Source organism: Carcharodon carcharias, chromosome 22 (genome assembly GCF_017639515.1).
Source record: "Carcharodon carcharias isolate sCarCar2 chromosome 22, sCarCar2.pri, whole genome shotgun sequence".
In the NCBI taxonomy this organism is placed as follows: Eukaryota; Metazoa; Chordata; class Chondrichthyes; order Lamniformes; family Lamnidae; genus Carcharodon; species Carcharodon carcharias.
The window spans coordinates 51,677,344-51,702,940 of NC_054488.1; the positions used below are offsets into that span (position 1 = coordinate 51,677,344).

At 43.5% G+C, this 25,597-nt stretch overlaps 1 protein-coding gene across 1 annotated transcript in view; it reads left to right on the forward strand.

Moving 5' to 3' along the window:
- The window catches only part of LOC121293673 (dynein heavy chain 17, axonemal-like), a 729,083-nt gene that overhangs the window by 365,140 nt on the left and 338,346 nt on the right, over positions 1–25,597 (forward strand). Inside the window, exons 35-37 of the mRNA XM_041216840.1 lie at positions 8,840–8,996; positions 15,585–15,689; positions 24,744–24,901. Of these exons, the coding sequence (XP_041072774.1) occupies positions 8,840–8,996; positions 15,585–15,689; positions 24,744–24,901 (420 nt within the window). The remainder of the gene's footprint in view (positions 1–8,839; positions 8,997–15,584; positions 15,690–24,743; positions 24,902–25,597) is intronic.

Here is a 25,597-nt window from a genome sequence, read left to right on the forward strand (position 1 = left end):
AGATATGGCAATGTTTTATTGGTATCATAAAGAAAAATATACAGGCATCTTCATGATATATGTTGATGATTTCCTATGGGGTGGGACAGCAAAATTTGAGATGTGTCATTCAATAAGATTAGAGTAGAATTTAAAATCAGGAGTCAATCTGAGTTAATTATTTTGGTTTAAATATTAAGCCAATTTGTTCTGTAATAACTTTAAAACAACAATCCTATTTAGAGAGTTTTACTCCCATCCTGATTAATCATACGAACATACGAAACAGGACCCATTCGGCCCCTCGAGCCTGTTCCGCCATTCAATACAATCATGGCTGATCTGTTTGTGTTTTGAATTCCATATTCCCACCTATCCCCAATAACCTTTGATTCCCTTGCCGAACAAGAATCTATCTACCTCTGCCTTAAAAATATTCAGTGACCCTTCGGAGGCAGAAAATTCTAAGGTCGCACAAGCCTCTGAGAGAAAAAATTTCTCCTCCTCCTCTCTGTCCTAAAAGAGCAACCCCTAATTTTAAAAGTGTCCCTAGTTCTGGACTCGCCCAACGGAGGAAACATCCTTTCCACGTTCACCTTCTCAGCACCGTTCATATTTTATATACTTCAATCAGGTCAACCCCCACTCTTCTAAACTCCAGTGGAAACAACCCAGTCCGTCTAACCTTTCCTCATAAGATAAGCCATTCATTCTAGGTATCAATCGAGTAAACCTCCTCTGAACTGCCTCTAATGTATTTACATCCTTCCTTAAGTAAGGAGACCAAAACTGCAAACAATATTCGAGATGTGGGGCGTAATCATCCTCGATTTGCACTAAGTGCAGTAGTGGGTGGGTAAAATGACAGCCACGATGATGGGTTTTCACGCTGTATCCCAAACCCGCCACGTCATTTATACATTCACAGGAAATATGCCATTTCCATGGCGAGCGGGCTCTCATTCACCCACCCACCATAACTTCGTTGCTTTATCATGCTGGGCACCATATTTAAAGTCCAGGTGCCCGCACACATCTCTGTGCTTCCACCCCACACTGTTGCCGGGAAGATTTCTGCAAAAGACAAAAAGACTGCAGCCACCAGGTTTAGCAGCATGTCACTGGAACAACTTTTGGATGCCATGGAGTCCTGCCGGGATGTCCTCTACCCCCACTCTGGCCACAAGATGGGCAGTGGTGTGACCAACCAGGCTTGGGAGATGGTCGCAGCAATGGGCAGTGCCAATGCCCTTCAAAAGAGGACAGCCACCCAGTGCCGCAAGAGGATGAATGATCTTCTCTGTTCCCCCAGGGTAAGCCACTCTTCTCATCACTCTCAACTCTCACACTGAAAAACCCATCAGATGTCCACCGGGATCTCACTCACTGCCAGTTCAAAGGACATCACCATTCACTCTCTCACACTCACTGTCATTATCCTCATCTCATCCATGGGTCCATTCACCTCCCACACATGCCAGCCATACTTATCATCTGGCTGGGTTGGCATCCTGCTTACATTTTATCCATCTCTATTCATGCAGGACAAGCTGGCACGCAACAACAGGGATAGGTCACAGACTGGTGGAGGAATGCCTGAAATCAAGATCCTCATGGATATTGAAAACAGAGCCATCCAGCTGGCCAGCAAAGACCTGGACCGGTCCTATGATGATAGTGAGATCGGCGATGCTGTATCAAGTGAGGGTCCAGCAGTGCAACATCCATTAGATAACTGCACTGTGTGTGATGTGTCCTGTTTCACAGGCCACTACCATGCACCAATTATCTCCCCTTGCTTCCGCAGGCACATCTGGGAAACAATCAATGGAGTCCACGATCCATGGCTTCCAGTCAAGCCATGGAGAAACCTCTGAAGAGGAATCTGGAGGCACCCTCCTTGAAGTCCCATTATAGCGCTCACCAACACCCTCAATCAGTGCAGAGACACATACCTCAGTGGGACCTACCTTTAGAATAGCCTTGGGATCACAATCTGGTGAGCACATTGCACTATCTGATCCACAGCAGGCGGTGGCAGGGACTTCCATGGTATCCGGCATTCGGAGGACTGCTGGAGACCAGAAATTTGTGAGTACGTGTCCGGTGACTAGCCTCTGGATTTGGTCATGTCACAGTTGCTGGAGCTGCAAAAGCAAGCTTGGGAACACCGAAGGGATATCCGCTGCACTCCTCAGATTGCAAGACACAATGGAGGATTCCGTCTACCTTCACTGAGGCGATAGTACTGGCATGCCAATGTACTGAGGTCAACACTGGTAGAATGCGGCCGCCATGGAGACCTTGGTCAAGGACGTTGCTCTTGCCCTGCTGCACAGGCTCAACTCCATCGCTGATGCCATAGTTGGCCTCCAACAGTGTGTATGCGAGAAGGGTGCCGGGCAGCTCGATCTCACTCCAGCTACCCCTTCTCCTCAAGGAGCCAGACTAGGGCCCTTGGGCATCGATAGAGAGGAGGATCAGCAGGTACAGGCCTCGGGGCCACCCGCCCAGGTTACTCCAGAACTGTCCAACCCATCCGAGTCATCCTTAGAGGCTATGTGTAGATCTATGGAGTGTCCTCACTGCATGTCATCATTGTCCTCCCGCAATCGAGTGACTATTAAGGGCTCCATTGCATCTCCATGACAGTAACGTTTTTACAGAGGGTATTTACACTGCCATAAGCCAGACTGGAGTCAAACGTTCACAGATCGGCATCCTCCTCATCAGAGGAGGCCTCCAGCTTCTCCTCAGCCAGCTCATCTCCCCATTGCAGTGCCAGGTTGTAAAGGGGCGCAGCAGACTATGACAATGTGTGACACCCTCTACGGACTGTATTGCAGGCCTCCACCAGACCAGTCCAGGCACTGGAACCTCATTTTCAGCATCCTGTTGGTCTACTCCAAGTTGCGGGTTGCAGCATGAGCCTCATTATATCATCGCTCTGCTGCAGCTTGAGGCCACCGCACAGGTGTCATCAGCCATGGCGGGTAGCCTTTGTCCCTGAGGTGTCATCCCTGCAGCTTCTGTGGCCCCTGGAAGACTTCAGGGATCTGTGACTGACTTCAGATGTAGGAGTTGTGCACAGTCCCTGGAAACTGTGCGCACGCCTGCAGGATGCGTTTTTGGTGGTCTGCAGGTTCAGCCCCATGCAGGTCATGTGGTGGTTGGAAAGCCAGGTAAATGAGTTGTTTTGCTGGTTTGTGCTCTCTGATGCCTCAATTTTGCCTCTGTGCGTTCCTGACAAAGTCTCTCAATGCCTTTGGTACCTTCCTGTCACAAGCCAGGGACTCCCAATGGTTGACTTCTCCAGGATCCTTTAAGAATATCCCTAAAGCATTTCTGCTGGCCTCCCGAGAGTTTCTTGCCACTACCAAGTTCTGAGTAGAGGAGTCGCTTTGGCAATCTGGTGCTAGGCATACAAGTGACATGTCCTGCCCAGTGGAGCTGGTTTTGAATGATTTATGCCTTGATGCTGGGCATGTTTGCTTGAGAGAGGACATTGCTGTTGGATTGCCTTTCTTGGCAACGGATTTGGACGATTCTGCGAAGGCACTGCTGCTGCTACTTCTCCAATGTCTGAGGTCCTGCTGTAGGTTGTCCAAGTCACTGAAGCATGTAGGATATGGGGATTACTTAAGTCCCATAAACCATGACCCTAGTTTGGGTTTGAAATCTTGATCCTCAAATACTTTTTTCTTCAGTGAGCAGAAGGCTGAGTTGGTACATTGGGGGCAATGCTGAATTTCATCATCCGTGTCTACCTTCGTTGGAAGGAGGCTCCCAGACATAGAAAATGATCCACGTTTTCCAGGATTTCACTGTCAAACAAGGCTGTATCAATGCACCAACCCTCTTCTCCATCTTCCTTGCTGCAATATTGCACCTTACCTCCAGCAAACCAACCACAGGCCTGGAGAGAATTTACATAAGAGACAAAAAACTGTTCAACCTATGCCAATCCAAAAGCCAAAATCACTTTCTCTCCAGGATGCAGATGACATTTGTGTGCACTCACTTAGAAACTGCACTCCAGATCATTGCTGACACCTACTCGGAAGCATATGAGAAAATGGACCTTTCACTAAACACTTGGAAAACTAAGGTCCTCTTTCAACCAGCTCCCACAGCAGAACACCTTACCTCTATTGCGCTGAAGATAGTAAAATATTGAATGTTGTGCAGACAATCATTCATTGAAGGATAATGTGCATTCTAGGAAAAGTGTGATTGTGAAAACATTACAGATTGATTTTGCCGGCTAGAAACAAATGCTGGCGAGAAAGGACATCTCTGAAATTAAATGGGTGCATCAACTATCTGGTTGTTTTACAAAGGAAATGCATATACAAAGAAATTGTTCGGGTCCTAAAGAAAGGATGTCTTGCGATGTAATGCTTTGTACAGAATATGGAGGTTTTTGATTTCACTAGTTTTGGAATTTTGTTTGCACGTACCTAACTCTAATTTCTATTTAAAGAAAGAGAAGGGAATCTGTTAATTTTGTATCACATGCATAGAAGCATAAGAACATAAGAATAAAAGCAGGAGTAGGCCATTCAGCCCTTCGAGCCCGCTCCACCATTTAGTGAGATCATGGCTGATGAACTACTTCAACACCATTTTCTTGCACTATCCCTGTATCCCTTGATTTTTGAATTTTGTAGCAACCTATCAATCCCAGTCTTGAATATACTCAGTGACTGAGCCTCCACGGCCCTCTGGGTCAGAAAATTCCAAAGATTCACCACCCGCTTGAGTGAAGAAATTCCTCCTCATCTCACCCTAAAAGACCTGCCCCTTATTCTGAGACTCTGTCCCCTGATTCTAGACACACCAGCCAGGGTAAATATCCTTCCTGCATCTACCCTGTTGAGCCCTGTATGAATTTTGTACATTTGAGTGAGATCACCTCTTATTCTTCTAAACTCCAGAGAATAAAGGCCCAGTCTATTTAATCGTTCTTCATAGGACAATCCCTCCATCCCAGGATTTAATTTAGTGAACCTTTGATTCGCTCCCTCTATAGCAAGTATATCTTTCCTTGGGTAAGGAGACCAAAACTGTACACACTACTCCAGGCGAGGCCTCACCAAGGCTTTGTATAATTGCAGTAAGACATATTTACTCCTATATTCAAACCTCTTGCAGTAGAGGCCAGCATACCATTTTTCTTCTTAATTGCTTGCTGTACCTGTGTGTTAACTTGCACCAACTTATAAACAAGGACACCCAAGTTCAACATTTCCCAGCCTCTGACTATTTAAGAAATACTCTGTCTCTGTTCTTCCTACCAAAGTGGATAAACTTCACAATTCTCCACGTTGTATTCCTTTTGTTACATCTGGGATGGGAAGAGTACGTGAATTGTCAAGCCCCACTACTCCGCAGAAGTTAAATGTTTAATTTTCTTACCGAAATGGTCAATTGTGTACTTATGCCTCCAGTACACAGAAGAAAAGAGACCGTGACCAGGCTTCTTCCAAAACTCAGAATGATTAACTTATTGTTGAACAAAATTTCTTTTAACAAGTTGCAAGCACTGGTTAACACACAATTGTATAACCACGTATCTCTTCCTAAAGAATTTCCCCAGCACACACACAAACAAAGGACAAACAGATAGAGTCTCTCTACAGAGACAGGCTTTGGAGGATGAGTGTTATGAAATAAAGGATAAAGTCCGCAGGGTCTCAACACTGTCGACCTGGAGTTCTCTCGTGTGAAGATGGATGGATGCCCGGAAGTTCTCACCGCCGGTCTCAGCTTTGCAAATGCAAACTAGTTACACTAGGTCCAAATGCAGACTAGTTACACTGTGATGTAGGTTCTCTGGCTACAGGTTGATAGCCACATACAACTTTAGGCAAGGTAGAGAGAGGGAGCCAGTCAAGGTAACCTTTTCTCAGTTGGTCTCCAAACAAAACTGCCTTCAAAATAAGCAGGTTTCACAATTTAAGTTTTTTTTACTCCCTCCCATATGATTGCCTTTTTGTCTCCCAGCTTTTCATTAATTGAAGTGCTTTGCAGTTCAGCATGAACAAACAACTCCTTCTCGAATACCATATTGGTCATGTGATTTCTTGGAAGCTGCCTGCTTATTGACAGTTCCAAGTAAACTTCTGGCCTTTAAAAATAAATTCCCTGGTTAACATTCTGATGTCCTGATCATGCCAAATACTTCCATGTTGTAAAAGAAAACTTCAGCCCTGAGAGATGTGATTCTAACACTTTCTGCCATGTTTTTGCCTACTCGCTTAGCACTTCAAATCCCCTTGAAGCATCTGTGCATCCTCCTCACAACTCACTCATCCACCTATTTTTCTGTCTTTTGCAAACTTGGAAATATTGCCTTTAATCCCCACTTCCAAATCCTTGATATGGATTGTGAATATCTGGGACCCAAGCACAGACCCTTGTAGTACTCCACGAGTCACAGCCTGCCAACTTGAAAATGACCCATTTATTCCTACTGTCCGTTTTCTGTCCAATATCCAGTTCTCAATCGATATTCCCCCCAATTCCATGTGCTCTAATTTTGTTGACCATTCTCTTGTATGGGACTTTATCAAAAGCTTTCTGAAAATGCAAAAAAACATATCCACCAGTTCCTCCTTATCTATCCTGCTAGTCACATCCTAAAAAAAATTCCAACAGGTTTGTTAAACACGATTTCCTTTTCATAAATCTATATTGACTCTGCCCAATCCTACTATTATTTTCTAAGTGTCCTTTATTATAGTTTCAAACATTTTCTCCACTACTAATGTCAGGCTGACAGGTCTGCAGTTCCTCATGTTCTGTCTCCTTTCTTAAATAGTGGGGCTACTTTTGCTGTCTTCCAACTTGCAGGAACCATTTCAGAGTCTGCAGAGTTTGAAAGAAGACCACCAATGCATTTACAATCTCTACAGCCACCTCTTTCAACACTCTGGGTCCAGGGTTTATAATCTTTCCCATTAATTTCTCTAGTAATTTTTTTACTATTATTACTATCCTGCAGTTCCTCATTTAAAATTAAATGTTTTTAGTATTTTCCTCCGTGAAGACAGAAATGAAGTATTTATTTAGTTTCTCTGACGTTTCCATATTCTTCATGATCAATTCTCCTGACTCCACTTGTAATGGACCCATATTTGTTTTTTCTAATCTTTTCCTTTTTATGTACCTATATTACTTGTGTTTTTTTTTTGCAGATGGTGGGCATGAGTTCAAGATTCATTTGTGCCCCTCAAAGTAGACAGACTAAAACTCTTGCTGTTGGTTTAGGAGGATTTTGGCTGCCAACACACATCTGAATGTGTCATATTGCACCTATTGACTGCACAGTAATCTAATATTGATGTAGTCATTTGAGTGGTGTCTGTCGTTTGAAGCCTGGATCTTCTATGAAGTGGCAGTCACTATTGTACTGTACTTTTTAGCACCCCAACACAGCTCCATATTTCTGGCCAGGTCTTCTGAGCCCAGTTTATCCAGAAATGCAGAATGTACATTCCATAGGAGAACTCCATCATGGCATTGTAGCATTGGGGAAGGCAAGCCACACCCCCCCCCTTTTTATGGCACTAGCTGCCATAAGGTAAGTTTAAATGACCAGTGTGAGTGTTAGTGAACGTTAGTGAAGGGGTGAGGTAGATGAATGAGTGAAGGGTAGGGTGGATAGATGGGCTGGATAAGTGGGTAGGTTGATGAAGTAAGTGGGCAGGGTGGCAGATGGGTAAGGGTGGCAAGTGGATAGGGTGGAAGACGGGTGGGGTGTTGGGTGGGTAGGGTGGCAGGTAGATGAGATGGGTGAGTGGGTAGTTGGATTGGAGTGCAGTCATGTCAGGAAAAATAGTCAGGTCGGGGCTATTCGGGTCCGATTTAGGGGTTAGTTGGGAGGTGGGGGGATTGTTAGGTCTGGTCATGGATTATTGGGTGGTGGGGGGGTAGTGAGGTTTGGTCAGGGCCTAGTTGTGTTGGGCAGGTTAGTTGGGGGCTTGGGCTAGTTGGGATCAGGAGGGGTAGATGGGTCAGGAGGGCTGGTCAGGGTTGAGGAGGAATCGGGAAGTCAGTTTGACTGATTAGGGGATCAGTTCTGTAGTTACCCAGGAGTTAGACTAGGATTTTTTTTATCTAACATTTCCTGAGTAACTAGCTAGGTAAGCACATAGGAACTTTCTGAGCTCTCTGACACTAACACAGAGTCGAAGACTTTTGTGGAGGGTCCAAGGGAATAGGGGAATTGCCCAACTGAAGTTTATACTTCTCGGGTAATCCCCTTGGAGGTCAGTGTGTCAGGACTTCTGTGAGGTCCCAAAATGCATCTTGAGTCACATGTCTGGTCTCCAATGATTCGAAGACTGGAAGATCTGGGCCAATGTGTCTCATGTAAACAAACTGCTGCTGATGTGGAGCTTTGGGGTGCAGTCATAGCAGGCTTCAGCAATTTTTTGAATGTGACATCAAGTATTTTGATTACTTGTCAAGTTATTGTTCTGGCGGCCTATGAAGAGGTCGACTTGAAAATGGGAATTTCTTTTGGCATTCTCTGAAAGGCTAACATTTATTACACTTGCCTAAGCTCAATCTTTATGGTATGGAAACAATGTTCTCATTGGTGTGCTATTGAATGGGGATCATTCACACAGGGAGAAGGGGCCTGTGCAAAACACCTTATCAGAATACTACCTCAATGGTGGAACAAATTCAGTACTGATGGATTATTTATCATTGAATATCTTCCACTGAATTGAACTGTCTCAGTTTTACCTGAAATAGTTTGCACGTCAACCTCAGAACAAGATTGTCATATGGTCAATTTTTTGATTGAAACTCAAGTTCATTTTTCTTAAAAACTTTTGTTTTTGCTCAGGTGCTATATTACATTAACACAATCACTGCATCTGATTATGGGCGGTGCACCAGCAGGTCCTGCAGGAACAGGAAAAACAGAGACAACCAAAGATTTGGGCAGAGGTTTTGGTATAATGGTGTATGTTTTCAACTGCTCAGAACAAATGGACTACAAAGTAAGAAAAACATGAGTTTGTTTGCAATTTCATGAAATCAGAGAATGTTACAACAAAGAAAGGGGACCATTTGGCCAATCAATTGTGTGCCATTTTTCTTTGAATATCTTGTCTAATCCAATTTTCCTGCTTGATCTCAGTGCACTTTAATTTCCTCTGATTCATACAACTACAATATCTAATTCACTTCTTAAAAAAAAACATGTATTCTGCTTGAAAAATTGGAGCAAAGAATTCTGCGTTCTAACATTTTGTGTAAAAATATATATATATATATATTTAACTTCCATTTTAGTGCTTCTTGTGATTATTGTAAATTTAAGTCCTCTTGTTATTTTCTTTCTGGCTCTAGTGAAAAGAAAACTAACTTCTCAAGTCTCCCAGTAACCACAGCTACTCATGTTAGGTAACATCCTGGAGAATCTATCCTAAAACCTTTCCATTACTTTTATGCCCTTCCTAACAAGAAGTGCCAACACTCTGCACAATACAAAAAACCAAGCTTGTTTAACCTATTGCCCAAGAGCTGGATGCGGCCCACAAAGACCCTTGATGTGGCCCCTGGAGTCAGATTTCAAAATTAAGGTCAAACAAGTGCGTTTCATTGGAAGATTCTGCATGGAGCTCCTCCTCCAATCACAGGCCAGCACTCTCCCACGTTTGCCTAGTGAACCTATCAGCAGCTAATGAGGGAGAGAAACTGCCTCTGATTGGAGGATCAGTGAACACCAACCTTGGTGAGTGTGCTGAGGGCTGCCAGGCCGAGGGAAGCAAAGGTATGGTGGGGCTGGAGCCTCGGGAGCCAAGTACACTGGGCCCAGGGAGGGTGAGGTCATGTCGGGCCCGGGAAGGATGAGGTCACGTCAGACCTGGGAGAATGACGTTTTGGTGGGCCCGAGGAGGAGACAGTGCCGTGGTGAGTATGTGGGAGTGAGGGTGAGTGATAAAGGCCAGGATCTTCTGTGCCTGCTGGTGTCAGGCGTGTTCAGTGGCATGAGTGGACAATATGGTATGATTGGTTTCACGACGGCATGAAACCAAGTTGCGATTGTCGGCTCCGCCCACCATTGGATGTCGGGAACCTCATTATATTACATCTGCATATCATTATTAGACAAGTCCCTCCCACTGGATCGTCCACCTTCCCGCTGACATGTTTCACAACAGCATATGTAAGACGTGCACTTGGCAGGCCACACTTCACTTGGGACTTCAACGTTTATTAGCCTACCTTGCTTCAGTCAGCAGTCACAGTCATCAGCGCCAGGCTTCACAGACAGCACCGCATCACTTTTAGGGAGCTCGCAGACAGGTCTCTACCTACCAGATCAGACATATGTGGGAGACTTTTCAATGGATGCAGGACTAGGGCTTGTTTGGAAAAGGGAAAGAAGTGGCCTCGGGCAAGGGAGGAGGCTGCAGGATGGGGACTGTACTGGGGAAGGAGGATCTCCCAGGGTGTGTGCGGGGACATATGTTGATCTATGCAAGTGGCCTCAAGATGGTGAGGGCTGACTGAGGAGGCAGTCTCCAGAGGAGATGAGGCCAGATGGACATGTGAGGGTATGTGTGTGAGAATGGGTGGTGATGTCCCTTGAGCTGGTAGTGAGTGAAATGCCAGTGAATGTGTGATGGTTTAGAGTGATGAGATGGTTGCCATACCCTGGCTGCACGGATGCGATCGTTCATCCTGTTCCTGCATTTGATGGCTACCCTCTTCCATGCAGCATTGGCACTGATCATCACTGTTATCGCCTGCCAAACGGAGTGGTAATGTTGCTGTCCCTCTGCACCCAGAGTAGGGGTAGAGGACATCACAGCAGGCACCATGGCATCCAAAAGGCACTCGAGGCCTGCAGTCTTCTTGCCTTTCAGGGCCATGTCTTCTTTGCTGCAGTCCTGGGCTGGAAGCACTGAGCGCGGCTGTACTTTAAATGTGGTGTCTGGCGTGATGAAGCAGCGAGATGATGGCATGGCAGGTGAATCGGAGCCTGCCCGCCATCGAAATAGCATGTTTCCTGGGAACGCATAATTAATACAACAGGTTTGGGTCGATACAGTGCAAAAAGTGTCCATTGCGGCTGGCAAGTAACACATTGTTTTTTCGGTCCTCTGCCACACAGTGCAAACCTGGAACAGTTCCACTCTAATTGTGTGTGTATGACAGTGAGAGTGAGTGACTGTGTGTGTATGGGGGTGAGTACGAGAGAATGAGTGAGTGTGTGGGGGTGAGTGTGAGTCTGCCTTACGCCCAGTCTCAGGTTTCTCACTCACTCTCACCACCACACACCAACACATATATATATATACACACACACATTCACAGTTGGTAAAAAAAGTGAGTAAGAAAAATATGCAAATATGCACCCCCCCTCCCCCGAGTGAAAAGGTTAGACAAGCCTGCTATAAACTGTAGCCTATCTGATCAGACCTTGTAAATTCAACATTAACTCCTTGGTTATTTATTTGGTATGTTTATATGTAAAACCAAGGAGCCCGTTTATCATTTTATCCACTTAGTTATTTGTACAACTGTATATTTGTACACCAAGATCTCACTCCTTCTGTACTTTTTTTAAAATCCTACCTTTTATATATTTTTACTTTGCTTATTCTTGTTTTCAAGACATTTCTTACATTTTACTTAATTAAACATCCAACACCTATGCAGATTTTATTAGGTACCCATAGCTCCCAGCAGTGTTACAGAATTGTTGTCACAATTTGCTAAAATTAATGTTATAATACATTTGGAAATTGCTTCATCAGTTCCTAAGTTCAGATCATTTAGATGTATAGAATAAAAAGAGTGACTTAATAAAGATTCCAGTGAACCCCACTCGCAACATTCATTAGTCCAAAAACCTTTCTTTTATGCTTTCAGGACTCTAAGTGTCTCTATATCTGTATACCAACTTTCCCCTAATTCTATTAATCATTATTTTTGCTATAATTCAATTATGTGTTATTAAGTACTTTTAGAAAATCTACATAAACCCTATTATCTGCATTTCCTTAACTGTTATTTGCGTAAAGTTCTAGAAGATTGATGGAACATGACCTACATTTTAAAAATCTGTGCTAAGCAATCTTGATTAACTCTTGTTTCTTCTAATGATTTGTAATTTCAATCCGTATTAAAGACCCAAGGGAATTTGAATTTCTTCTATTTGGAGCGTTGAAATAAAGAGGTGGGGAAATGAATCTGTCAGATCTTGGATCCACCAGTTTTTCCCTCAGGAGTATTACAGCCTGGATTTTCACTATCGAGGCATGTCCCCTGGGACTTTGTCCCTATTGTTTTGTTACATTTGAGGCTCCCTAGCTCTCACAATTTATCACTCCCCACACCACCTCCATGCCCCCATGTCAACTTAATGTCAACACTTCCCCACCCACCCCCATGCCAACTTAATGCCAACTCATGCCCCCACCATTCAATGATCCCTTATAGCCCCCATGCCAACTTAAAGCCAATCCATGCCCCTACTCACTCTCTTGGTCTACTATAGGCCCCATGCCAACTCACATCAACCCATGGCCCCTTATAGTCCCCATACCAAATTAATCTCAACTCATCCCAACGCATGCCTTCTCCACTCACCCTATGGCTCCTTATAGCCCCCATAGCAACTTAATACCAATTCAAAGCAACTCATGCCAACTCAGCCCCTCACCCTTGGCCCTTACACCCTCCATTCCAACTCACCGAGTATCCATGATAGGCATACCTCAGGAGCCATGTTGAGATGAAATAAAATAAAGGTCTATTACAGCCTTCATTGCACTTTACTCAAAAATCTCCCATTCATGAAAACCTATTCAAAACTTTAAAATCACCCAAGTGCTTAATCCCTTATAAAAACAAACTTCTATTCATATCCCACATCAAAGGCAACTAATCCTTTAATAACTCTTTAAGCTGCCAATCAAACTGTGAATTTAGAACCACCCCACCCTCTGCAATCTGTTGAGATAATTATAGCTTGTGGAAAGCAACCAAGCATTTCTAAAGAGCCCTTAGACCAAAGTCAACAAACAGCAATTATAACTGCTAGAACAATTTTTTCAACTATCATTGACACAGGCAGCCTTTTTTTAATTTTGAAAGGGTTGAGCATTTAAATAACTTCACATCATGACAGTCCCACAAACCTCATCCACCCTTCAAGAGCCATTATGTCTACTCCATAAATTTGTGACTCCTAGACTGTGGCTTAAGGGTGTCACAGCAAAAATGGGATCAGTACTGAGTTCAAATGCCCCTGCTAAGTTTGTGTTTCCCTTATGTGTGAGTCACACCCTGCACCTTTCCCATACCCACAAAAATGGGGCGTCAGAAATGACAGTGGGTGGGACTTCCAAATCCATGCCCCACCCAGCCTTTTTAAAGTTCCAAGGAGCCTACATGATCAGGTGAAAATCCTGGCTTATATCCCAAATTGAAATTGAGGGGGAGCTGTGTGTCTTCCACCCTACCTTTGGAAGTATGCTCAGATTATTCCTGGATTTCCTCTATGTGTGCAACTTGTTATGATCCCAGCTGATGATACTGCTGGACAAATCAGATCCCAGGGTGGAACCTGGTTTGATAGATCCTAACTTTTTTGTTTAGAAATGTGGAGGGCATCTACCAAGCAGAGCCACAGGAGTCAGCTGATGAACCTAAAACAAAAGAATAAAACACTTATTAAACAAAAAAAGATGAACTATATTTCAATACTCCTTTACCCAAAACTATACCTTTACTATATATCCAGATTCGTAAGGATAACACCGTTTACAAAAGCTATCTTATACTCTAAGGTTCACAGTAAGTACACTGTTCATGTAAACCAATAGGTGACCTGTGGTCAGGCACACAACACCCTGAAGCCAAGTGACAGGTGCCACCCCAAAGAAAGGTTATGGATCTCTCCTCAATTCCCCCCAGACACTTGTCACACCATGAGCCAACCAGTCTGCACTTCCAATCTCCACTCTTGAAGAACCTGCTTTGGAATCTTCTACCAAATGATGCTTTCTCACGGATGCCTTCCACAAGGGACCACCTCCAGAGTTTCAAACTCTTCTTCTAGTATTCATCTCCCCTGGATCGCAATGTGCAATCAATTTGCCTTCCACAAACTCTCTCTCAAATGCTCAGCCATGCCAATGAACTCCACTGCTTCACATGCCCATAGTAAAGAGTTACAGATTTTCAGCTGTCTCTATGGATCTTCTGATTTCTGGCAAGCCTATTTTACTTTAAGTCCACGTCCTGCAGCTCTCTCTCCCTTTAAGCTTGGAGCTTTTCTCTGCTTCTCACTCTTGACTTCACTTAACAGGACCTTTTTCAGATTCCTGCTCTTCCTTTGGCTAGATTGTACTCATGGGACCTTCCCTGTTCCACTCCCTGGTTTTGGAGACTTTCTTCTTTAGTGTTTGCAACCTGCTTCCTGTAGTTCCCTCTCCTGTGTCCAGCTTCTCCTGGCAGCTGCTTCCAATCTTAGAGTATAATCACTAACTGAACTCAAACTGCTTTCGATTTTTCTGTGTCTGTGGGTCCCTCTCTCTGGACCCCTGTTGATAGGCAACAGCACAGTTTTTTTCTACCTTGTGTTTGTTTTAGCTTCCCTTCAAAAGTTATAAAACCTCATTAAGAATGCAGGCACCTTTTAGAGTGAGACCAAAACTCAAGTTCCCCGTTTATGAACATGCCAATACAGAAACACAAATTAAACCCAAACTTAAAGATTTAACTTATTCCTAACAGACAGATACACATATAACTTACTTAAACTGTCTCTAGTTCTTAACAGACTCAATATGTCCAGTGGATCTGTTCTAGTCCTACAGAAGACTTCAGCTAAGAAGGGGAGAACATAAATCAGAGAGATTGATTACCATTAAAGAAAATCCAGAAAGAAATATGCAGTTTTTAAAAAGTCTTTTATATCTTTAACTTTGGTCCAAACTGAGTTTTGCATTTTTGTAATATTATGAAAAAAATGTTGAGATGTTCACTGTTCTATGAGCTCCATATCATTTTAGTCTAACCTTCCCATTGCAAAACTGACTTGATTGGATCAGCCACCCATGGCTATTAGTTTAACATTACCCCTACATTTGAGTCATTTTGTTTTGTATCAGTTCTATTTCTTTAGTTATCTCCATTAACTGTCTGCGGATCTCTCTGGTAGTCTTACAATTGTAACATCACTCAACTCTGAAAAATGAAGCAAGGCGCATGTTTAGAAAAAACTGATGCAGCAATGGCAAATGTAAAATAAATACACTTACTAGCAGTTCAAAGGCATAGATACTTTGTACTATAAACAAGATTACTCTTAAAATTAAGTTTCACAGATGTAGTTTTAATGTCTAAAGCTTATGAAAATGAAGTGTGACAAAAACTTTTTTAAAAAAAGAAAATAAAAAGTAAACTTTATTTGAAATAGGAACTTCAATTATTTGAATTGTTTGGCAATTTTGAATATTATGTATTTTCACTTTTAATATTTATATTTTCCTCCATAACAGCCTCTATGTTTTTACCCCTAGAAGTAAATTAATATTTCTAAAGATTGATCTTTCTTTACCTTATAGTCCTGTGGGAATATCTACAAGGGACTGGCACAAAGTGGAGCCTGGGGCTGTTTTGATGAATTCAACAGAATCTCTGTAGAAGTTTTATCAGTGATTGCAGTGCAGGTAATTTAAAGATCTTCAAGTGTCCCTCCTCAATGAAGGATAGCAACATAAATTATAATTCTTCTCTTTTTGTTCAACTTCCACGTTACAATAGAAATGTATTCTAGTTTGTGGAAAATTACTCTCATAGTCATTTTTATGCTTTGACACCAAGGGCACAATTTAATTCTCCACCCGGGGGTGTACTGGGGTAGTGCCTAATTGGTTGGGAATTTGTAGGGCGAAGACCCCATCGCCGATGAAGTCCCAGACGAAAGGATCAGAAACAGCCTTCCTGCCTAGAAGCCAAATGATGCCCTTAAGTGGACACAAAGGAGCCACCTAGGGGCCTCATCCTGGTGCCGCCTGGCATTGAATGGCTGCTGCAGCCATGCCTTTTCGGTCTGGTGTTGGCAAATGTATCCCTTCTATTTGGGTAGCCCATGCTCGATGGAGAGACCCACCAGAGATATGCACCATTCATGAAGATCCCCACTCACCCTAAATACTAACCATCCTCCTCCCCTTCACAACGTCCTCATCCAGTGGGCCCAGCGATCCCACCTTACTACCTTCACTCCAGGTTCCAGTGATAATCCTGCAGTTTGGGTGCCTTGCAGTATCGACATTGGCCACTGCACGCGGTGGCGCTGCCTGTACTGTCAGAAACTGGACATCTGCCCTGAAGACAATAAGGACTCCAAAGCCAACCAGGTAGGTGCCTGATTTGCGCTAAATCAGGTCAGGGCACAGAATCGGATTGCTGCTGGCTCTCTAGCTGTTGGATGGGCCCACCGCCATGAGCATTAAATTCTGTCCTTAATGTCTGACAGCTAGAAATTCTTTAAACCACATTTTTGATTCTGAAATAGACACAAATGAAGCATATGTTCCAATTGAGAGGCCTGAGACCAGACTAAAATTGGTTTTCAGGCCTCACTGGCATTATTTGGATGGACTGTCAGCGCCCATCTTTCATCCATATACAGCTTACCCATTTTATAAGGATCAATTTCAGCTTGCTTGACCCATTGGCTCAAAGATATGTTTTGATGAGAACAGAATGGGAATGGGGCCAGTTGCAGTCAGCAGTTGTTCTCAGGAGTGCTGTGAAGCTGAAAGAGTTTCTGTTTGTTCAGGCTGCATCTCAAAAGAAAAACAAAACATAGATTTTTTGTAGCAGCTGTTCATTTAACCACATCCAAGTCTGAAAAGGCTACTGACGTGTAGGTTCAACATTTGCTTTACTCTGGGCAGTCCAAGCTCCCTGAGGAGTCATAAAATGAGCAACCAATTCATTGATGTGCATTCTGTGCACCCGACAGAAAAGCCTCCCTGCTGAACCCATAAGTAAATCTGATCTATAGACACTGGTGAAAGGGTACCTTCTATTTTGGCTCCTTTTTAGACATAGTTTTATCCTGCATGCCTTTCTCTTCATCCTGCTCCAGGCTGCCTCCATCAGGACATATTTGGAAACATCCAAAAGTCAGATCTTAATTTAAAAATGTGAAAAAAAACAATTTTCTGCCAGGAACTGTTGAAAGGCAGCTGCTACATTTTTTTCTTAGCAGCACAGCAACGTCTTTTTAACTCAATTTATGCCAGTCAAAATCGAAAAATCAGTTTCCTTTATAAAGGGCTGATAAATTGGGTGCAATTATAAAATATATAATTGCTGAGGGGTCAAGTTATATGATAGATTAGTATGCTGTCATTTGTTGTATCTACCATTTTGAGTGGGTATAGTTTCTACCCATCCCAACTTCTGCTAGAACTTCTTGTACTTTAGAAGGGAAAGAAACTAGAAATTTTCTACTTTCATTCCAGGAAGTTCACAGAATTTCTAAGTTTTTAATAAGCCCAGACTCAAAGGATAATAATAGTAATACTCAGTTTGCTCTTTGAGAGTTGGAAGAAGCCTTACCTGATCCCAAGGGCTCTGCACTGAGATGAATGGAGATGGAGGCCTCTATTCCTTTACAGCAATGTGGATAATCTCTTGGTTGTAGAGGTGTGAAGTTGCTTTTAAAAACTCAAAAGACTTTATTGCCAGCATATGTACTGCGGTTAATCGTATTAGGCAACTCAGTTTTTGGCAACTGGGGAAGCAAAGGTCAGGGGAAATTCCTTCATTTCAGTATTACCTTTTGTTACTATGGATGCAATTTAGATTCTTGATGAGGGTGGTGGCAGTGGGTGTGCAGTGCAGACCAACATCAGATCAGTTAAAAATTTCAGATTGCTTCTCAGTTCCATTGCAAAGGAACCTGTTTGCAATTGTAAGCAACATGTGTTTTTCGCGAAATGGGCTCATACCCAATCCTGGACCTCCCAGGTGGATCTCATCTGCACTTGCCAGAAGACTGCTAGACATTCTTTTTCCCAGCATACCATAAGATCATAAGACATAGGAGCAGAAATTAGGCCATTCGGCCCATCGAGTCTGCTCCCCTATTCAATCATAGCTGATAATTTTCTCAATCCCATTCTCCCGCCTTCATTCCGTAACCTTTGATCCCTTTATCAATCAAGAACCTTTCTATCTCGGTCTTAAATCCACTCAATGACCTGGCCTCCACAGCCTTCTGTGGCAATGAATTCCATAGATTCACCACTCTCTAACTAAAGAAGTTTCTCCTCATCTCTGTTCTAAAAGGTCTTCCCTTTACTCTGAGGCTGTACCCTCGGGTCCTAGTCTCTCCTACTAATGGAAACATCTTCCCCACGTCCACTCTATCCAGCCTTCCAGTATTTTGTAAGTTTCAATCAAATCCCCCTCATCCTTCTAAACTCCATCGAGTATAGACCCAGAGTCCTCAAACATTCCTCATATGTTAAGCCTTTCATTCTTGGGATCATTCTCGTGAACCTCCTCTGGACCCTCTCCAGGGCCAGAACATCCTTCCTGAGGTACGGGGCCCAAAATTGCTCACAATATTCTAAATGTGGTCTGACCAGAGCCTTATAAAGCCTCAACAGCACAACCCTGCTTTTATATTCTAGTCCTCTCGAAATAAATGCCAACGTTGCATTTGCCTTCCTAACTACTGACTCAACCTGCAAGTTAACCTTAAGAGAATCCTGGACTAGGACTCCCAAGTCCCTTTGCACTCCAGATTTCTGAATTCTCTCCCCATTTAGAAAATAGCCTATGCTTCTATTCTTCCTACCAAAGTGCATGACCTCACATTTCCCCACGTTGTATTCTATCTGCCACTTCTTTGCCCATTCTCCTAACCTGTCCAAATCCTTCTGCAGCCTCCCCGCCTCCTCAATACTACCTGTCCCTCCACCTATCTTTGTATCATCTGCAAACTTAGCCAGAATGCCCTCAGTTCCTTCATCTAGATCATTAATGTATAAAGTGAAAAGTTGTGGTCCCAACTCTGACCCCTGCGGAACTCCACTAGTCACCGGCCGCCATCCTGAGAAGGACCCCCTTATCCCTACTCTCTGCCTCCTGCCAGACAGCCAATCTTCTATCCATGCTAGTACCTTGCCTCTAACACCATGGGCTCTTATCTTACTGAGCAGCCTCCTGTGTGGCACCTTGTCAAAGGCCTTTGGGAAGTCCAAGTAGATAACATCCATTGGCTCTCCTTTGTCTAACCTGCATGTTACCTCCTCAAAGAATTCTAACAGATTTGTCAGGCATGACCTCCCCTTAATGAAACCATGCTGACTTTGCCCTATTTTACCATGCACTTCCGAGTATTCTGAAATCTCATCCTTAATAATGGACTCTAAAATCTTACCAACGACCGAGGCCAGGCTAATTGGCCTGTAATTTCCTGTCTTTTGCCTCACTCCCTTCTTAAACAGGGGGGTTACATTAGCGATTTTCCAGTCCTCTGGGACCCTCCCTGACTCCAGTGATTCCTGAAAGATCACCACTAACGCCTCCACTATCTCTTCAACTATCTCCTTCAGAACTCTGGGGAGTAATCCATTTAGTCCAGGTGATTTATCCACCTTCAGACATTTCAGTTTTCCTAGCACCTTCTCTTTGGTAATGGCCACCATACTCACCTCTGCCCCCCAACTCTCTTGAACGTTGGGGTTGTTACTCATGTCTTCCACCGCGAAGACTGACGCAAAGTACCTATTCAGTTCCTCCGCCATTCCTTTGTTCCCCACTGCTACTTGTCCAGCATCATTTTTCAGCGGCCCAATGTCCACTTTTGCCTCTCTCTTACCCTTTATATATCAAAAAAAACTCATGCAATCTTCTTTTTATATTACTGGCTAGTTTAGCCTCATATTTAATCTTCTCCCTCCTTATTTCTTTTTTAGTTGTCCTCTGTTGGTCTTTGTGGGCTTCCCAATCCCCTGGTTTCTCACTGCCCTTCGCCGCATTGTATGCTTTCTCTTTAGCTTTTATGCTGTCCCTGACTTCCCTTGTCAACCATAGTTGCCTCGTCCTCCCTTTAGTATGCTTCCTCTTCCTAGGGATGAATTTTTGCTGTGTCTCCCAAATTACTTCCAGCTAGATAACAATAGAACCTAGGCCAGAGTTGAGGAAGTTCATAAGAATTCATAAGCCATTTAATCCATTTGCCATTCCATGAGATCATGACTGACCTGTATTATGACACAGCCGATGGTAAAGGCTGAATTGTTCAAATCCCAGAGGGAAACTTGAAACAACTGTCCTAACCCATTTTTGCAATTTGTATGTTTCGACATGCAGGCTTTGAATTCAGCAGTAATAAGACTACTGAATCTCACGAGGTTCTTTATAACACTAAATTAAACATTTATTAATACAAGAAAGATTGTAAACATATACATCCATCTACAAAATTGCTACGGTAAAAACAAAAATCCCCTAATTAATCTGATTTTCAGTTACACCTCCGTTAAGGCAACAGTAAAACTCATAGATTTAAAGAGACACCTGGCAGACCACACCCTGGACTGTTGCATTCAAAATGAGTTTCTTTCAGCTCTGGGTCCTTGGAGACAGACTTGAAGTTTACAAGCTGGAGGCTTCTCACACTCGATGGATCTTAAAATGCCTCTACCTTACACACAATCCCCTTTCTCCTTTATACATATTTTCCACTCGGAATGTAAATTTTCCATTGTATCACTAGGCTTTTAACTTCTTCTAACAATAACACCCTTTCATCCCACCAATTTTATTAGTAAGCTGAAAAAAGACACATTGCTTGGCATCTTCTAGCTAGGTGCAAGATTTCATCCATTCTTTTGAATGGTTTATTTAAAAATACAAATTGCCCCCTTGACACCTATGTTTCTAAACTTCCCCATATTTATCTAATTACCATTTTAAACCTACTTCTTTCTGTACATCAAAACCCCTAGACCAGCTGGCTTTAATCCAATTAAGACATCCACACAAACATAGGGCAGAACTTTGCCCTTGGCGGAGGTGCTCAGCGGGGGCAATCAGGAAGCCGACCACTGCTCGCGATTGGCACCAGACTGCGATTTCACACTGGCGGGCACAGAGCTGCCTCAGGGAGATGAAGAGATATGAAAAAAAATAATTAAAAATATGTCACATGAGCAGGGACATGTTATTAATGAAAAATTTAAGTTTTTATTTTATTTTTATTTGCTTTTGGAAACCTCATCCTGCTCATGGATGAGGTTTCCAAAAAAATGGAAAGGCTGCTTGTCCCTTTGGCCTGCCCGCAAGGTTGGTCAGGGAGTGAACATTTTAATTTAGTTGATTACTTAATGGCCTTAATGGGCTTTTTAATTGTCGGCGGGCATGCTGCCGGCTCTGGTGCATGCCCACTGACTGAAATATCATGTGTTGCATGCTGAGGTCGGCACATTCAGCCGACATCAATGCTCGTCATTTCACACTCGAGTGAGTCGGGCGCGCACCTGCCCACTGAGCAGAAATTTCTACCCATGGACACAAACACCACTAAACTCTATTTTAAAAAATAATTTCCAATAACATTATAGACATTATTCTCTTCATGACACCTGCAACTAAACTCATACACCCACCCTTGCCCCATTTCTTTGGCCAACAAAAACTACCAATCTCAGATTTAAAATTAACAATTAATCTATAAGCACACGTTGTTAGCAGAAGAGAGTTCCAAACATCTTCCACCCTGTGTGGGGGAATTTATAGAGCCTAGAAGAGCGAGAAATGGGCATGCAGGGTGACTGAATTAGGTGGCAGCTTAAATTTCAACTTCCTGCGCCAGGTTGAGATGCCAGGATTAAGTCAGTGGTGTGTTTGTGGCGTGTCGGGCCTCACACTGGCCTGTGGCAGATTCTCGTTCGTAATATATTTGCATGCCATGAATACCTATTAGCATACCACTTTTTATAATTACATAGCACACGAGAATCTTGTGGTACCTGGTTCATTTTCACGTACAGGTGGCATGCACCAGTTGGATTTGTGCAGTTGGGTGTAAGGTCAGTGATTTTCTTTGCTGAACTGTGCAGCACAAGGAAAGGGGAATATGAGAATGGCAGTTTAGATGGAGGCTCAAGACGGGCAAGAGCTGTTCAGCGGTGGCAGGCAGGTGGGTGGTGTGGAGTGGGGTCAGGGACGTTAAGGAGTGGAAGAGGGATCCAAGGGAGGACATAGAGTAGGGTCAGGAGCATTAATGAGTGCAAGAGGAAAGGGCTTAGATTCCTGGGTGTGGTAAGAAAATGAGAGGCCAAAGGGTGAGGTCAGCACTGTCCACATGTGGCTCCATCTCAGGGTGTTGACTGGCAGAAGGAATGTTCACAGTCACAGGGTGGAGGTCAATTTGGTAAGGAGGCAGGTCCAGTCTGAAGTTAGGATAATCAAAGGTCTTAAGGTGGATCATGGGATCTAACAAAAACTCTGAGGATGATGCAAGGAGGGTCTAGGATCAGTGGAGGAATGTCAATGAGGGTGTCAGGTCAGGAGGAAAAGATGGTATTTCTAATTGGATGGTGACGTGGCCTAGGGTAATTGGAGGAGGTTAACGGGTTATGGAGGAAAGGTGCAGAGTGATGATGGAAGGGTCGAGGGTAATGGGGACAAGTGTGAAGGTGACAGGAGGGTACATGGTAATATGTTCTCTTGCAATAAACCTTACAATGACCATTTTTGCAATGTTTCCATAAGTATGTGTGGTGCCAGAATTGGAAATCGAAGTGGAAGGAACCCAGTGGGTGGTGGGTGGTGGGTGGATTTTTGGTTGTGTAAATGGAAGGAGTTGAAAATCCCACTGCTTCTCAGTTCTACTGGTGAAATCCATGGATGCACATGCTGTCTCAACACTGTCTGCCTTCTTTGCATGGTTCAACTGCTGGAATACCTTTGGGTCTCATACACCCAATATTCCCGCAACCTTGGGAGCAGGAGGAGAAGATGGGACCAAGGGGGGCTCTTGCCGGTCAACAAAAGGGACCGCACTACCAACAGCAGGCAGCACCAATGGGGAAGGCTGGTCATGAAGCAGCCATCCAGGGTAAGCATCATAAAAACAGGCACTGGCTTTTGGCAGCAAAGTCGTGGTCATGGTACAGCCCCCTCTTTTATAGCCCACTAGTAGTTGCAGCATTGTCAGCTGATGGTGGGTTTCATCAATGAAAAGCTTCCCCCGGTACAGAATCATGTATGTTTCCCATGCACACCACTGAAACCGAGTTTTTTTTTAGAATTGCGTGGGAAACAAGAAAGAGCAAGAAAGCAAAAGTGTCGTTATTGTTCTTGTTACGCCATTGAGATCTGCATGCCACAGTTAAATTTCCGCCCTTTGTGTGTAGATTTCTTTTCCTAATTTCAGTCCTAAGAGTTAGACTCTAATTTTTAGACTATTATCCTAGCTCAGTAGGAAATTGGTTTTCTCTATTTACCCTATTGCTTCTGCCTTGAAAACGTCAATCAAATCCTAACCTTATAGGTTGCAGGTAATACAACCTTGGATCCAAATTTATCCATGGTGGCTAAAGCCCAGCTGTTGGGGCCAAAAGATGGAGATGACCCTGCTTTGGCTGGCAGCAAAACCCAGAGAGGCATATTCCTGACAGTGGCCAATTAAGTGACTGCTACCAGGACTGCTATCCCAATCAAGGATGGCGGCCTGCCCCTGTGAATTGCTAGTCCAATGATAGCTCCAGCAGCTTACCCAGCAGCCTTAGTAGTGCCACTGCAATTGGTAACCATAACTGAAGCTGCAATTGTAAAGAGAGGTCATCTCAGTTTCTGAGACACCCTCAGATGTAAGTGGGTTTGGGGACACGGGCAGGCCCTAGCATTTGGTGGGTGGATGGTTTGGGGGAGGTGGGGGCGGTGTGGAGAAGCCTAATGTCATTGCTGTGGGAGTGGCCCTTGCTGCAGAGGCTTCACCTTGGCATGGAGTGCCTAAAAAGGAGGGATGCCCCCTGACCCTGCTGAGAAGTGCATTATGTCCATGCAGCTGGGAACTGGCCCTTAATTGGCCACTGAAGTAGCTCAATCTGCCAACTTTCCCACTGCTGTGGGAAATTACATGGCACCTCACCTCCACCCCCCACCCCCCCACCCCCGGGCCTGACCTAGTCCTGAACCATTTTACCATTTTGCTAGCCCTCCTGCCTCCCAGCCTATCCAAAAGGCCTGGCAAAATTCTAGTCCAATGATTTCTCCCCATGATTTAATCATTGCAATGCAACCTTTTTGGAGCCTGGAAACAGGACAAATGAGCAGCTTAGCTTCTGCCTGCTTCGTACAGGATCTTTCAGTGCTGTGCAGAAAATGAAGCAGGTCTGAAATTCAAAGATAATTTGCAAGTGTTGATTTCTGTTGTATTTTCACAAAGATCTGAGGCTCAGCGATGCAAACATCATTGATTCATGCAAAGAAAAAAATGGCCGAAGAAATGATAAAAGGTGTAAAATAGAAGGTAACATTTTCAGTCCATTGACCTTTCATCAAGATCATTGACTTGAAATGTTAACTCTGTTTCTCTGCACAGATGCAGTATTTCTGTTGTTATTTCAGCTTTCCAGCATCTGCCGTATTCTGCTTTTGTGTTAAAACAGAAGGTGTTCTGATGAAGGTTGGTACAATTTTAGAAATTTAATGACTTTAATTATACTGTATCAAAATTGTTGCAGGTGAAATGTATTCAGGATGCAATACGTGACAAGAAACGAAGATTTAATTTCCTGGGAGAAAATATTGTTCTCATCCCTACCGTTGGCATTTTTATTACAATGAATCCAGGATATGCAGGACGTACAGAACTGCCAGAAAATCTGAAGGCATTATTCCGGTAGTGTAACTGATTATTTAGTTTTAATATATATTATATGGTGTACATTTGAAAAAATATCTTGTTTGTACATATGTTCAAATCAGAATGTGGACCACATACTCCCTTCAAAGTGATAGCTTCTTTGACATACCATCACAGAGTGATGTATTATCCTTTTCCTCTCACTAACCGAAGTTTATAAAATGCAACTTAAAGTTTTAAACAAAATATTAGATGCAAAACTACATATTTCAGTATATCATGATAACATTTATTCATCAAGTTCACTTTTGATTCATTACTGCCTTCCATAAACTTTAACTTAATTTAACTTCAAGGCCTCAACCTTCCCATAAATCTCTGGGTTTGAACTTGTTGGGCGGAATTTTCCCATCCAGCCCATGGTGAATTTCGTGGCGGGGTGGGGGGTCTAGAAAATATGGAGTGAAACCAAAAATCAGAAACCTGCCAGCAGGAAAACAGTTTTGAATTATCCCTTCACCATTTTCATAGCAGGCAGATGGCCCATCGGGTTTCCCACTAATCCATGGCAGGAACCCCATTTGCATGCATTACCATGTCATGAATGCTCATTAAAAGCACTACTCACTGGCATCATAAAGCCTCCCAATTCCATGCCATGTTAGTGTGGGGGAAGGAGACATGAGGGACAACCAGCAAAGATGGGGTTGGGGGAGTGAGACGGAAGTAGAG